We start from the raw sequence: 13,862 nt of genomic DNA, 5'->3' as shown, positions 1-13,862 counted from the left end.
TGACGTGCTAATTGTGGACTTCAACAGCCCTCCGGCCAGGTGGCCGGCGCCTTTATGCACAGGCATTTGCTGGATACGCACCCAAACGTTTAGATGTGTCCAAATTAAAATGAAACTTTAAACATGATGCAATTTTGCTCATAGATTCCTCTAACAGTTAATTCTGTGATTATTTCACATACTTCGGAACATCACTTGAGAATGACTGGTGCAAATCAACACCAGTCTGCTGTTGTAGTTGGAAAAAAAACCCTCAAAAACGTTGTCTTCAAATATCATTATTTTATGAGGGTGGCCATGTACTTCCTTTTGAAATGAAAAACTGCACTCAGGTAAAGACATGTTAGGCTAACAAGTTTTCAATTTTGTCTGTGCGGTGTGACGCAGTACCTCCCGTCCCAGATGTTGGTGCGCTTCATGACGGACATCGCCCGCGGCATGGAATACCTCAGCAACAAGAACTTCATCCACAGAGACCTGGCCGCGCGCAACTGCATGTACGCTCCTCATCCACTTCCTGTCTGAGGTCACTGTGGGTCAGTGGGCTCATTAGTGTCATCAAAAAAAAAAAATCGTACAATTGAATGTGACAAGATATCACACAAGATTTGTCGATTTCACACTCATACTGACCATTGTTTGCTGTGTCACCAATGGCACCAAGTGTAGATTTAGACGGTCTTGTTTGTCTTGAAAATATTTTCAACTGCTTAGCGCATGTTGAACGTAAGCAGGTGTATCCAGCTGCGGTCCTCGAGGGCCGCTGACCTTCCCTGTTTTCAAAGTTTCCCACTTGCAACACACTTGACTCAGCTGATCAGCAAGCTGTGACAAAGCCTGAAAACAAACAATGTCATCACAACGCGTTTTCTCCCAACTTTTTCCACTGACAAACCAGGCTAGACTGAGCTCCCCTCAATACAAAGTTTTCAGTCTCTGAGTCGAAAAGCATCACATAGTTCCTTGACACCATTTACTACTTTCCTATTAGCTATTTTGTGGTATCTTCATGCATTAAAGAGAAAAATGATCAGCAAAAGTCGAGAATCTATTCCACAGAAAAATGGCGAGGAGGCGGGGCTTCACTGTATCCATTCCTAAAGAATCATCCCAAATGGTGTGTTCCAGGCTGAACGAGAACATGAACGTGTGCGTGGCCGACTTCGGCCTCTCCAAGAAGATCTACAACGGCGACTACTACCGGCAGGGGCGCATCTCCAAGATGCCCGTCAAGTGGATCGCCATCGAGAGCTTGGCCGACCGAGTCTACACCACTAAGAGCGACGTGGTCGGTTCCGTTCACGCGTGACGTCTCCTTGTCACACTTTTCGCTCAAACTTGACGCAGTCTTCCTGTTGCCACTCAGTGGTCATTTGGCGTCACCATGTGGGAAATCGCCACCAGGGGGCAGACGCCGTACCCCGGGGTGGAGAACAGCGAGATCTACGATTATTTGAGGCAGGGAAACCGTCTCAAGCAGCCTCCAGACTGCCTGGATAACATGTGAGTGCTAGTTTATAAACACACAATTTAAAAATACATTTTGGAGCTAGTCGGCTAGTTACTGCTTTCAGATAGAGCTGCACAATCATCGAATTTAATGGTGCTCGCTATTTTGCCCGATACAATTAAATGTATCTGATCTTTGCTGCATACCGCATTGAATCAATCTTTTTCTCAACCTGTTGTCAGCCAACCAACAGGGGGGGAACACCTGGTGAAGGCTTCATTCGAGATAAAAGCATAACAGCTAAATGCTACTTCATCGTGTTTGCTTTGAACGAGAGACGACAGATTCTTCTCTTGCCATTATTTCTTATGGAGGAAATCAATTCATAATGTGGACATCTTGAAATGTTGAACTAATATCGAGCATTCCTCCTCTTCCTCAGCTACGCTCTGATGTTCTCCTGCTGGTTGCTGAGTCCCAAAGATCGTCCACCCTTCGAGTCGCTTCGCTGCGAACTGGAAAAAGCCCTCGACGACCTGCCCGACACCCAGGACCCGGACGAGATCCTTTACGTCAACATGGAGGATTCCTCCATGGAACTGGGAGCCGTCGGTGGCTGCGACCCCCTCGGGGGCTCCTCTCTGGGCCTCAAGAGCCTGGAGGTGACCACGGCGGAAGTGCACCAACCCAACCGCTACGTGCTGTGTCCCCAGCACGACAGTGGCCGAGTCCTGGCCGACTCCCTGGAGAGTCTGGATGCTTCCTTGCCTTTCTCGGCCGCCACGCTGCCCCTGCGCTATTCTCGACACGCCGCAACAGACGTAACTGGTGCTTCGACGCCTGACATCGCCCGGGCGGCCACGCCCGCCATGGTGCCGTTGGACGAACGCGAGTTGACCCATAAGGTCGGCTGGCAGTGATGAGCACAACAGGACTGAACCATACCCACTAAGTCAGGGAATGGAACCTCCTTATACCGTCTGTGTTTGCGAGCAGTTTGCACACGCACGTGCACACACACAAAGGCATTCCATGATATACGTCATTGAAAAGAATGTATTTCCAATGTTATCTTCATTTTTAGTCAAAACACACAAAAAATGTATGCCAGTGTGTAGTTAGTGTCTCACCTAAAATATGGTTCTCCCGAATATTTTTTGGTGGGGGAGGGGGAGATTTGGTACTCCTTTTTTGTTCCATTTTCCACATAATGGAGACTTACTTGAACGCATTCGAGGATGACTCCAATGACTAGGACTTATCTCTTTTGTTTTTTTCTCCAAAACACAACATGATTTTCCTAGTTTATGTTGTTTTTAGCCAACAAAAACAAAACAAACATCCCAAATGCAGTTTTTCCATTTTCCACGCACACAAAACCCTGACTGCGTTCCACTGCGTATAAACAGCATGCATAACCAAATTGGGATAATTTTTCATTCGTACAAAAACAAGTCACCTTTTTTCTTGCATGTATCCACCACAAAAACAAATAATTTGTAAAATTTGGAGTTAACATTGATTTCTTGTTTACACATACATTCGCGCTGTCCAACAAAAAGCATGTACCTCCGCAAATTTTCATTTTCTTGGCAGTTTACTTAAAAAGTAATAGCCCACAAAATGCGGCAATACTTGCTTTTCATTGGACAGTGATAAAATGAAGCAAAACTCATTTTCTCTTGTTCCCTTCTCCCTATTCCCCTAAGTTTGGTTGTGGACAATTTGGCATACAAATGCGTCACCACGGCAACTCCTACGCACCTGGAAACCCCCTCCACTGATGATCTCCCAAAACGGAAGAAATAGAAATATACAATAACACTGCCAGGACTCCTTAAAGCCTTTGCTCCGCAGAGGTACCAAACAGTCCAACGTCCGAACTATCTGAGGCGGACTTTAAAAAAAAAAAGAAAAAAGTCTTTTGTACGCTGATTGTTTTTCTACTTTTCCAACTTTGCACTAATGTCTTTTGTATACCCACGTGTAAGATTTTACATTTTTTTTTACATGAACTCCATGTGATGGATGAGACCTGAAGAATTTTGTTTTTTTAATTTCAAGACGTCTGTTACGAGCACCCAAAAACTCTTCACCAGCTGCCATCATCAATGCACTTATTTGACATGATACATGATGTACTGTGCATATTGCCCACCATCTCCAGCTTCAGGTCCGAGTACGCTCTTTGTCTTCACTTCAACAGACTTACACCCTCCGCCGCCCCCATTACGAGTGCCACCGTTGGTAAGGCAATAAAACCCAAAAAGTCAACTCCTCTGATGAACTACAAACACTTCTTGGCCCAACTGGGAGGCATGTGTCATGCACTCGTAGCTGCTTGGATCCTCCTAATTACTAGTATACCAAATAGTTTCTATTAGTGTGCAGAAAAGTCATACAGTGGTGAAAAGCAAGTTTGGGGATTGGGGGGGAGCAAAGTAATGAGTACGACACCACCGTTCCTTGGCACCATTTTACTAAAACGCCAAATTGTCTTACTAGGGAGGACAAAGAGTATACTCGTACATGGACCTGAATCTGATATAGAGAATAGTGACAAAACCTTCTTAAGCATACTAGGAGCACTACATTACTAATGTAGTGTAGTGTAATGATGAAAAAGTGCACTAGTTGACAACTGTGCCTACTACTAACAATCTAAAATTATATTAGTCAACACATACCAGGTCACTAGTATCGTAAGCAGTGCACAGATGTCAACTAGTTTTGCAAAAATGTCATCTAGTCGTTGAGTGGGAAAAACATTACAAGTAAGAGTTGTTCTCCTCGTAAGCTGCAAATTAAGGATATTGAAGAAATGCTTTCTACAGTTGACTGAATTCCAGCCTGAACGAGGTACATGAAAAGGTACTACGGTGGTGGGAGCTCTCGAGGTGAAATGTAATTTTTTGAAAGATGAACTCAAGGCAAATCCCCCCTCCCCACTCCATTGTTTTCAATGACATTATGGTAACCCCTGTTGTTGAAATTGTCCTCGGGCTCGCATTGCCAACATCACGGCTCACCTGTTTTCTGAGTCTGGTCGCGCGATGTTGGCGATGCAAGTCAGAGGGCACTTTAATGTCAATTTCATTCAACAGCAGAGGGTGGTGCAGAACAGAATAGCGGCAGCACCCTAAAATAAATGAAAATGGATCAATTAATCTGCTGGATTCTTATTCCACAAATGCAATGTTAATGTGAATATTGTGTTTCGATTCATGGGGTTTCAAAAGAATGTTTGTCTTGAGTTCGCCTTGAACAATGGTACTCTGCATTTATGCCTTCACCAGCGTTGTCCCCTCCCATCTTGAATGTATAGCAAATATTCGTGTTCCCATTATGACCTGAATTCAGGAAGTGCCTTCACCGAGCCACTATGATGCCTCCCGTCCACACGTTGACTGAAAACAAAAGCCTTTATTTGTCATGCTTGGATGCTTTTTATCTCCAGTATTTTTTACAAAGAAAATAAATCTTTTGGTCTGATGTTGGTTGCAATGGAGATAGTGTATAAATGTGGTGCTGGGTGCGAACCAGGAATGCTTTCAGAAGTGAAGGTAGGAAATCTGCACGTCCCCGGCCACCTCCAGCTTGTCGATCTCATTGACGGCACGCGTGCGGTGAGTGTAATCGAACAGGGGCTGCCCGTTGAGGAACACCTTGAAGCAGTCGCTGCCGCAACGGATGGAAATCTTGACAAAATGGAAAAGCAAAAACAGCTATTTATTTTGTAGAAAGCAGTGGCGTATGGTATGTTTGGAACGTGGGCCGAAGCCACCTTTTGATATCACCATCACATCGCAAAATAGCAAAAGAAAAAAACAATGCCGTAAACTTAACCTCCATCTGACAAGTTCGCAGTCCCGCTATTTTGCAGAATGTTTTTGTTCACCCCATTTTGGTATGACACTCAACTCAACAGCAAAGGCCCCAGAATTGAGCCCTGTGGACCACCACATGACAGAAACACTCATTTATATACAAGAGGTATAATTCTACAATCAACCACTACATGGTAGCACACTTAATTTGGACAAAAAAGGAAGTACCGTGTTTCAGCGCAGCTTATTGTTGAAAACTGAATATCAATTGCTGTAATCTTCCGTTTTACGTCTACAGCAAGTGACAGCGAAAGGTTAATTTTATGATATACCTAAAAACTTTCAACACGATACATAGTACCCATCAATAATGCTTGTTATTTATAAACCAAATTCATCCTCTTTTGCTAGCTGTGTGGGGTGCAGTCAAAACTAGCGAGTTGTTGCCGCTCATGAAGTGGCGAATAAACCCTATAAACGGAGGAAACATGGTTAATACGATTAACGAAAGTTAAACACTAATAAACATTTTTTAAATGAATGAAATACAACGAAAATGCTTTTTAAACAAAACTAACTGAAACTTTATCTTAAGTGTTTTAAAACTAACTACAATTTCGTCTATGAAATATGAGATTTCAGGTTCTTATTAAATATTAGTATTGCTGCACAACCATGCAAAAGGAAGGTCAATGCTTGAGAATTGTAGTTACCCTTACTTTTTTTAAATAAGATATTTGTTGTCCTTTTTTACTCTTGCAATCAACAAATAATTCATGCAAGAAGAATAAACTCAAACTAATACTAAAACCAACAATAACTAAACTAAAATTAAGCATTTTCATTTTAAGTGGTCCAAAAATTGTTCCCAAATCTTTGTTTGGATGTATCCGACTCACAAACCCCAGTGTTTCAAGGACCCTATTTCAAGACTCACGTCAAAGTACTGGCCCTCCTTGAAGGGGTTGGCGCCAAGCTGGCGTTCCTCTTGGCCCCAGTGGCCACCTATCATGCTGTTGCGCACCACCACGTCGTCCTTCACACGTGGGTTCATGTGGAAGGCAATGTCCCCAGATCTGCTCTCCAGCAAGTTGATGCTGAACCTAAAACAAACAAGTCCAATGAGTTGACGTCACAAACCCAGCAACACGGAGAGTGGCAATCAGGCCTACTCATCTATGCATTCTCTACAGTGCTAACCCCTATTTGGGTCACAGGTGAGCTGGAAAAAAAGTTTGTAGCTGATATTGTGGGCTCTATTTTTGTGATTGCAGTCAATCCTGCATGGCGCGTAGCATATTTTCAAAAAGAGGCAGGTTGCACCCTGTTTTGGTAATTTCACAGATGAGCGCAGGCTGGGAGTGGTCGTAGCGGAGTTCAATCATGGCCAATTCAAGCGGCTCCTTTCATTCCTTTTAGACGTCCACTCAAGCCACACAATGACTTAAGCACCCATAGTGGGATTTTAGGAAATATGAATCATTGAAGTGGCCCGTTGGTCCAGTGGTTAGCGCGTCGACCTCATAGTCCAGAGGTACCGAGTTTAATTCTTTTGTGGAGTTTGCATGTTCTTGCAGATGCGCCGTGTATGAATGGTAACAGTGGATACACAGTTTAAGTGCAACTTCTGCCCTCTTGTGGAAGAGAATTTCATTGTTTTGCCTGTCATCATACGCCGCTGATGAAGACACATCATTTGTGTCAAATTAATAATTTTTTTATTGATGTCCTGCGACATAGCTAATGCAACACCGTTGTTGGATATGACTGGCTAGAACTGCAATTGCACCTCTTTGCCCGGTTAGGCACCATGCCCCGGATGATGACAGTTCTCTTGGGGAACATTCCTCCTGGGATCACGCCCGAGTACGGGATGGGCTGCGGGTGCACAGAAAAGATGACATCACATGGTGGACTGCAAGCAAACTATCAAGACTAACATTTATTTGGATAGTTCACATTTTTTTAAATATTTTTTTTGGAGGAGCGAAACCGGAAGAATGTTTGTTATCTTTTGAAGTGCGCAAATCAAGGTGGATTTTGTATGATGAAGATGATTGTATGATGACGGTCGTGGGTATGTTTAAGTAAAATGATCATTCAAGTGGCATATTATTAGCCTTTGTTGTTGTTTTTATTAATTTATTTTACTGTAGACATGCATATTATGATTTTTATTTTTTTAAATAATTGGTCAATAAAGTATGACCACATTCAATTATAGCGTATATAGTATTTTTTATTACAGGAATTATTTTCTTAAATAAAAAAAATATTGCATCGCTTTAGCACATTAGTAAAATATGTATATTATATTTCTAATTAATTAACGTTAAGTTATTTAACTAATTAAATTACATATTTGAAAAGAAAAATTGTACATATACTGTACATCTTAAAATAATTTAAACATTAGGAAAATTATTAAATTAAGCCCCCCCCAAAATATATAACAAGGTTTTTTTCACCCTTCAGGTCGGGGGGGGGCACAAATGTCATAGTTAAAAATCCCAATATGGATGCTTCAGAATGCAAAAAGGAAGACGACAAGATGAACTCGATAAGAAGAAGAAATGAGTTGAAGGCATTCGACTCTTGACTGAAGAATTAACTGACTGCGCCCCAATAATAATTAGAAGTCATTGAGAAGTCATCTTGTTTGAAGACATCCAAGTGGGAAATCAAGGTCAAAACACAAGCTACAGCCATGTGAACAGTCAGGACTACAGCCTTACTTTTGCCCACAATTAGTACTTACAGGGTTGTAGATCGGTTGGCCGCTCATACTCTGCAGGGAAATTCACACAAGACATGGGATCAAACACCAAATAATAATCATCATCATCATCATAATGTGACATATGTACTCATGCATCCTCACCGGAAGGTGTGACCCTGGGAATGCACCCTGACAGAAAAAAAGAACAGAATTTGGTGAGAATATGTACCTAATGAAGTGGCCAGTGCATGGAAGTATGCATGAATAAATGCATGCGCATCTAGCAATCGAATAATTGAAAAATAGTCAAGCGGTTGCCTACCCCCGTATTGCCTCCCATGCCTCCAGGATAGCCACCCTGCTAGAAAGAAAACAAATCATCCAAATTCATCATTGATTTCACTTTGTGGGCACCGGGGACTCCTTGCAAAGGAAAGTAGCACATGTACCCCTAATTTTCAGTGGAATTAAAAGGTTGCCTATTTTTAAGAAAAAGGAAACAAACAAGATGAAAATGATAACATACTTGCATTCCCATTAGCTTGCAAATACCCAACTTGAGAACGAATGCACGAATAAATCTCACCCAACCAATTTCTTTTTTCTGGTAGATGCCAGTTGCGAGTAAAATTCTGATAGCTGATTAACCGGACGATTAATTTAAAGAATTAGATGATGAATAAAATAACAGATTATGTGGTCCCGTAACCCTTAACGGAATTAATATATGAATTACAGGCAGAATGTTTTATGACACATTGTACTTAGCGATTTTGTTGTACTTTGACAGATTAAAAAAAAATAAATAAAAATAAAAAGATCGAGAAAAAAATCGATTTTTGACAATGAAAAAACATGTTTGAATGTCATTATCTTTGTCTTATGTTGTAATTTGTGAATATGTAACATTAAAGCGACAAAAACAGTTAAGTTTAAATGGGCCGATTAAATGAGTAGTTCGATTAATTGTTCCGGCCATAATAATAAACACAAAAAGCTTATTGAAGTAAATGTTACAGCTCCACAATCTCCTGGATATCCTTTCTACAGGAAAACAGTGTTTCATGACTCAATTCCTTTTTTTAAGTGTTTGAAGGTATGATAAACACATGAAAAAGGCTCACATGGCCTGCACCGCATCCTGGTCTTGCTCCCATGGCACCTCCTGGATAGCCTCCCGGTTGCTGCTGCACGTGGAAAATATTTACATCTCAAAAACATTTTATGACCTGGCACTGCAAAACAATCATAAGAAGCAAAAGTAGTTCACCCGCAAAATGGACTTACCCCCATTCCCCCACCCATGCCGCCAGCCTAAAAAACACACACACAAACACACACACACACACACACACACACACACACACTACAGTCTGATTAAATGGCATCTGCGCTTCCTGAAGTCGTCACTTTGAATGCCACACTTGCTTTTGAGTCCAACACGCTACCACATGGAAATCTCGGAAATGTCATTGTCCAATGTTACTCTTATCACAGATTAACGAGTACCGATGTCAGGTGGAAATAATATATTGGGTAATGATATATATGATTTAAAAATAAATAAATACATAATTATGGCGGCGGCCCGGTAGTCCAGTGGTTAGCACGTCGGCTTCACAGTGCAGAGGTACCGGTTTCGATTCCAGCTCCGGCCTCCCTGTGTGGAGTTTGCATGTTCTCCCCGGGCCTGCGTGGGTTTTTTCCGGGTCCTCCGGTTTCCTCCCACATTCCAAAAACATGCGTGGCAGGCTGATTGAACACTCTAAATTGTCCCAAGGAGTGAGTGTGAGCGCGGATGGTTGTTCGTCTCCGTGTGCCCTGCGATTGGCTGGCAACCGATTCAGGGTGTCCCCCGCATACTGCCCGGAGACAGCTGGGATGGGCTCCAGCACCCCCCGCGACCCTAGTGAGGATCAAGCGGTATGGAAGATGAATGAATGAATGAACATAATTATGGCACTAAGTCCTCCTGGCCAGTAGTTGGCACCGCAATGCAGTGGTTTGACACATCAATGAATGATTATGTGAGTCACAAAGAATGAAATGGCTTTGTTCAGTTATCTGTCATGATGTGAATTGAAATTTGTCTCAAAAGTGTGGCATCAAAAATATGAGTGTGAGTGTAAAAATATCACGGTTAAGGGTAAATTATGAGCCTTAATGGAGACTTCTTTTACTTTTTTCTTTTCTGATTGATATAAAAATGATTTAGTAGATAAACACATAACGGGGTAGGACTAAATAAGTTTTTTACTTCATCCTACTCCCTTGAACATAATAACTGTGTTGAATGAAGATTGATTTCTTTCTTTTTACTTTTTTATCTACCTTATTTTCTGTCAAACTATTACTGTATATGTTTTATGCTCAATAAACAAACAAACATCAGTTATCCGTTTCATGATCAGTTAGTACTCAAAAGTGATTACTCGTACTGTATCAGACTGAAAGAAAGCATTATCTAATATCTGCCAGTAATTCTGCCTCGCAACAAACTGAGATTCATCTCACCCCAATGACGTTAATTGTCTGTATGGAAACGTCTCCCCCAATCTGCAAGCCGCACACTCTCGCCAAAGGCAGGCGGTAATTGAAGGTGTAGAAATCTTTCCCGTTGATTTTGAACTGCGGAGACGATGAAAGTCAATGGTCACGCCCGCCAACGCGCCCGCCGACTGGAGCCACGCAGACCTGGTAGCTCTGCACAGAGCACACGATGATCATCTCGAAGGCCTTGCCCTTACTGAAGGGCATGTCCCGGATCTTCTCCTCTGCATCCCAGGTGGCGTTCTGGCGGGTGTTGAAGACCACCTTGTCCCAGCCATCGAAACGCGGGTTGAAGTGGAGGGCGATGTCGCTGGACTCGGACGGTCCGCACAGCAGGTTCATAAAGAACCTGATCGAAACCGGTTCGCATGAATTAGGAAAGCCAAAGATACATCACAACTTTTCACACTGAGGTCACACTAAAAAAATGGAAGCAAGGGGTGGAGGGTTGGGGAGCGGGCTAACTTAATGGTACATTTATGAAACGTTTAAAAAAAAATCAATATGCTTTAACAGTGGACTTAGTAGCTACAGAGTAGGAGGAAAAAAAGTCAAAATGTCTTTGGTGTAATAGATGACACATCCAAAAAGTTAATAGTGTTTATTGAGGTATAAAGAAGAAACTTAAATAATGAATAACATAAAATGTGTAACAAACTCATAAAAAAGTACTTCTTTGGCATGCTTATGCCTCCAAATTTATCAACCAATTCTCACCATTCCAACTTGAACATATTCCAAATATTCAAGCCTTCCGCAACCCACCAATTCCGGTTTCCCAATTCCATATTTTATACCAAAATATTTGCCCATTTGTTCCCAAATGACACAATTTCTTCAGAAATGGCATTTTATAGTTTGAATACACAGTGGGCCTGCAAATGACTTTTGACACCCGTGCCATAAGCAAACAGTGAGGGTTGGGCCTCATGAAAAACGACACTTTGCCTTGCTCTGTTTGCTCTGCCAACTAATTGCCATACACACTTTGAGGACATCAGCTATGTGACAAAAGCTCCTTTTATTTCCTTCTATAGAAAGAAAAAAAACACCCCACCCAGTCCCAATGTGACCACCCAACCCTCTTAACTCACCTTGTGATTTTGTCCGGAACAGACCCCTGTATGTAGATGGACGATCCCTCCCTCAGACCTCCGTAGATGGGCCCCAAATACGGAATGGCCTGTGGAGCAGTATAAGATGAAACAATTAACAAGTAATGAGCACGTTTTACAAATAATGTATTTTGTTCATCTGTGAGAGTGGTTCCCAACCTTTTTGTGTCACCGACCAGTTGAGAAAAGTACATACTGTTCACGGACTGGAAACCATTATTTATTTTTTTAAGATTTATTTTTTTCACTGATTTAATAAAATAAAATAACACATTGATGTAGTAAGAAACTTGCCCATAAGGAACAATAAATACGCCTTATAATGTAAAAAACAACATTAGCATTAATGCTCGTAGCTGCCAGCTAGTTGTTAGCGACTAAACTGCTAATGTTTACGTAGGGAGGCTGTGCAAACTCTGCTTGCATTTTCATGCTTTCCACTTGATCACTTGGGTGCTACTTGTTTAAATGATTCAACAAGTTTCTTGTATTGCCTTGTTTTGGACGAGATACCACGCGAAACAGCTTCCTCCTCCACGTCGCTCTGGGCTCGGGAGGAACTTCTCTCGACAACACGGCTTCATCTGCGGAAGTCATAGCTGCCCGTTTAGCTGTATGTTTGGTCAATTTATTCCAATAACTTTCTGTTTCCTGCTTCTTATTTCATTTATTGGCGGATTCTGTTTATTTCAACTTGTACACCAATGTTAGAAGGGGACTCCGATTGGCCTCAGTCGCACACATTTCCGCCACGTGTGACGGAGTCAACCTGCTCGCTGGTCTGTCGCTGTGCGGCCAGGTCACAAATGGGCCGTGGCCCGGTAACGGTATGCAGACCGTTGGTTGTGGACCTCTGATCTAGAATACTAGATGTCCAAATCACCCCTGTTGAAATGCCATTTTGTGATGAGACCATCTTTTCGAGCGGGGATAAACAACTGCAAGGTTGCACAAGTATACACGCCCTATCATCACGAGGGCTGTAGCTGTGATAAGAATGAATCAATCTCGTTCAAATATGTGTTAAATGGGAGGCAATGTACATTAGCCTACCACCTTTTAAAGCTCCACGGGGTTAATCCCCAAACAAATCTATAAATAAATTAAGTTCTACTAGACTTTTCATTGCATTTATCTGCTTTCGAGCAGATGTCTGAATATTCGGTGCTTACACTGACTGCTATTTTGAACTGTTCATAATTACGGGACTGAAATGAGGTTGAAAATATACAAGCGAGTGACACTGAGTGTCCCACTGTGTTATGAGCAACAGAGAGACTGGAAGAGTCACAGAAAGGCCAAGAAGTGGACCATCCTTGGAAATTTTGTGTCGTATCATTCGGAGACAAGCAAGTTCTGCAAAAAGTACCAAAACATTCAAGACAATTCAAAAGTTTAGAAACGACCAAATTATGTTCGCCTGTAAAGGTTAGCGTGCGTTTAAGTTTATTTATCTGGAAAATCCAACATTTGTTCATTTTTGTGAGTCTTGTAATACCAAAACAGTAAAGTGGTCAGTGAGTGTTCAGAGTAAAGCAAGAGAGGAAGAGGATCAGGTATACTCACAGGCCCGTAGACGGGCTGGTAACCAGGAGGAGCAACGAAGGACATGGCGGAGGTCGTTGAGATTTGCAAGTAGGCGGGCGAGCAGACCGTCGCTGCCGGCTGTTTTATAGGAGTCGGCCAGAAAGGGAGGGGCGAATGTACTGTATTTCCTTTGGAGCAGGGCTGGACAAATGTTTGTGCCGAAGGGCCACATCTGAAAATGGGCTGGTGACCCAGCTCATTGATAAAATAAAAAATAAAATCTAGCTAGAAAATACGTGTCATAGTCTATTTTGCCACCGTCACCTTAATGAACCCTTGCAATTTGCGGCAACTGAGTCATTGACCCAAATGACTTGGTTTTCTATTAGACAAAGCTAGGGCTGGATTAAATGAAGCGGCTCCCCTCTCGCAAGTATTTTGATATGTGGAAAGGCCACAGGACAAAAACAAGAAAAAGGCAAGTTTGTTAGCCAATAATTGATAGATGCCCCCACGCCCCAACAACTCCATCTTTTCAATATATCATAAATATATAGTTTTGTTTTCAAATTAATATCATTATGAATTTTTTTTTCAAGAACGATGGATTCTATTTAATAAATATATTTTTAAGCACTTTCCCCTCCCACATCAAGAGTCATTTGTTTTTGATG

The 13,862-nt window shown here is 42.0% G+C and overlaps 2 protein-coding genes across 3 annotated transcripts in view; one reads left to right on the top strand and one right to left on the bottom strand.

Annotated features, from left to right (window-relative positions):
- Nucleotides 1-4,942, top strand: part of LOC127609128 (tyrosine-protein kinase receptor UFO) — a 34,410-nt gene extending 29,468 nt beyond the window's left edge. The window contains exons 16-19 of the mRNA XM_052078867.1: nucleotides 388-497; nucleotides 1,129-1,288; nucleotides 1,367-1,503; nucleotides 1,893-4,942. Coding sequence (XP_051934827.1) covers nucleotides 388-497; nucleotides 1,129-1,288; nucleotides 1,367-1,503; nucleotides 1,893-2,370 — 885 coding nt within the window. The 3' untranslated portion in view covers nucleotides 2,371-4,942. The remainder of the gene's footprint in view (nucleotides 1-387; nucleotides 498-1,128; nucleotides 1,289-1,366; nucleotides 1,504-1,892) is intronic.
- Nucleotides 4,859-13,364, bottom strand: LOC127609222 (galectin-4-like). Of its 2 annotated transcripts, none has more exons than XM_052079058.1 (12): nucleotides 13,228-13,364; nucleotides 11,641-11,729; nucleotides 10,691-10,895; nucleotides 10,511-10,624; nucleotides 9,284-9,310; nucleotides 9,121-9,183; nucleotides 8,319-8,357; nucleotides 8,159-8,185; nucleotides 8,036-8,065; nucleotides 7,067-7,155; nucleotides 6,215-6,380; nucleotides 4,859-5,148 (listed from the first exon to the last, which is right to left on the bottom strand). In XM_052079058.1, the coding sequence occupies exons 1-12, from the start codon at nucleotides 13,270-13,272 to the stop codon at nucleotides 5,002-5,004; spliced, it is 1,041 nt and encodes a 346-aa protein (XP_051935018.1). In that variant the 5' UTR covers nucleotides 13,273-13,364; the 3' UTR covers nucleotides 4,859-5,001. The 2 variants fall into 2 exon arrangements, with proteins under 2 accessions (XP_051935018.1, XP_051935020.1); XM_052079060.1 differs by having other exon boundaries at nucleotides 8,319-8,354.
- Nucleotides 13,365-13,862: the final 498 nt, after the last annotated feature.

This window comes from Hippocampus zosterae, chromosome 10 (genome assembly GCF_025434085.1).
Source record: "Hippocampus zosterae strain Florida chromosome 10, ASM2543408v3, whole genome shotgun sequence".
Classification (NCBI taxonomy): Eukaryota; Metazoa; Chordata; class Actinopteri; order Syngnathiformes; family Syngnathidae; genus Hippocampus; species Hippocampus zosterae.
This window is presented reverse-complemented; position numbering and strand designations above follow the sequence as displayed.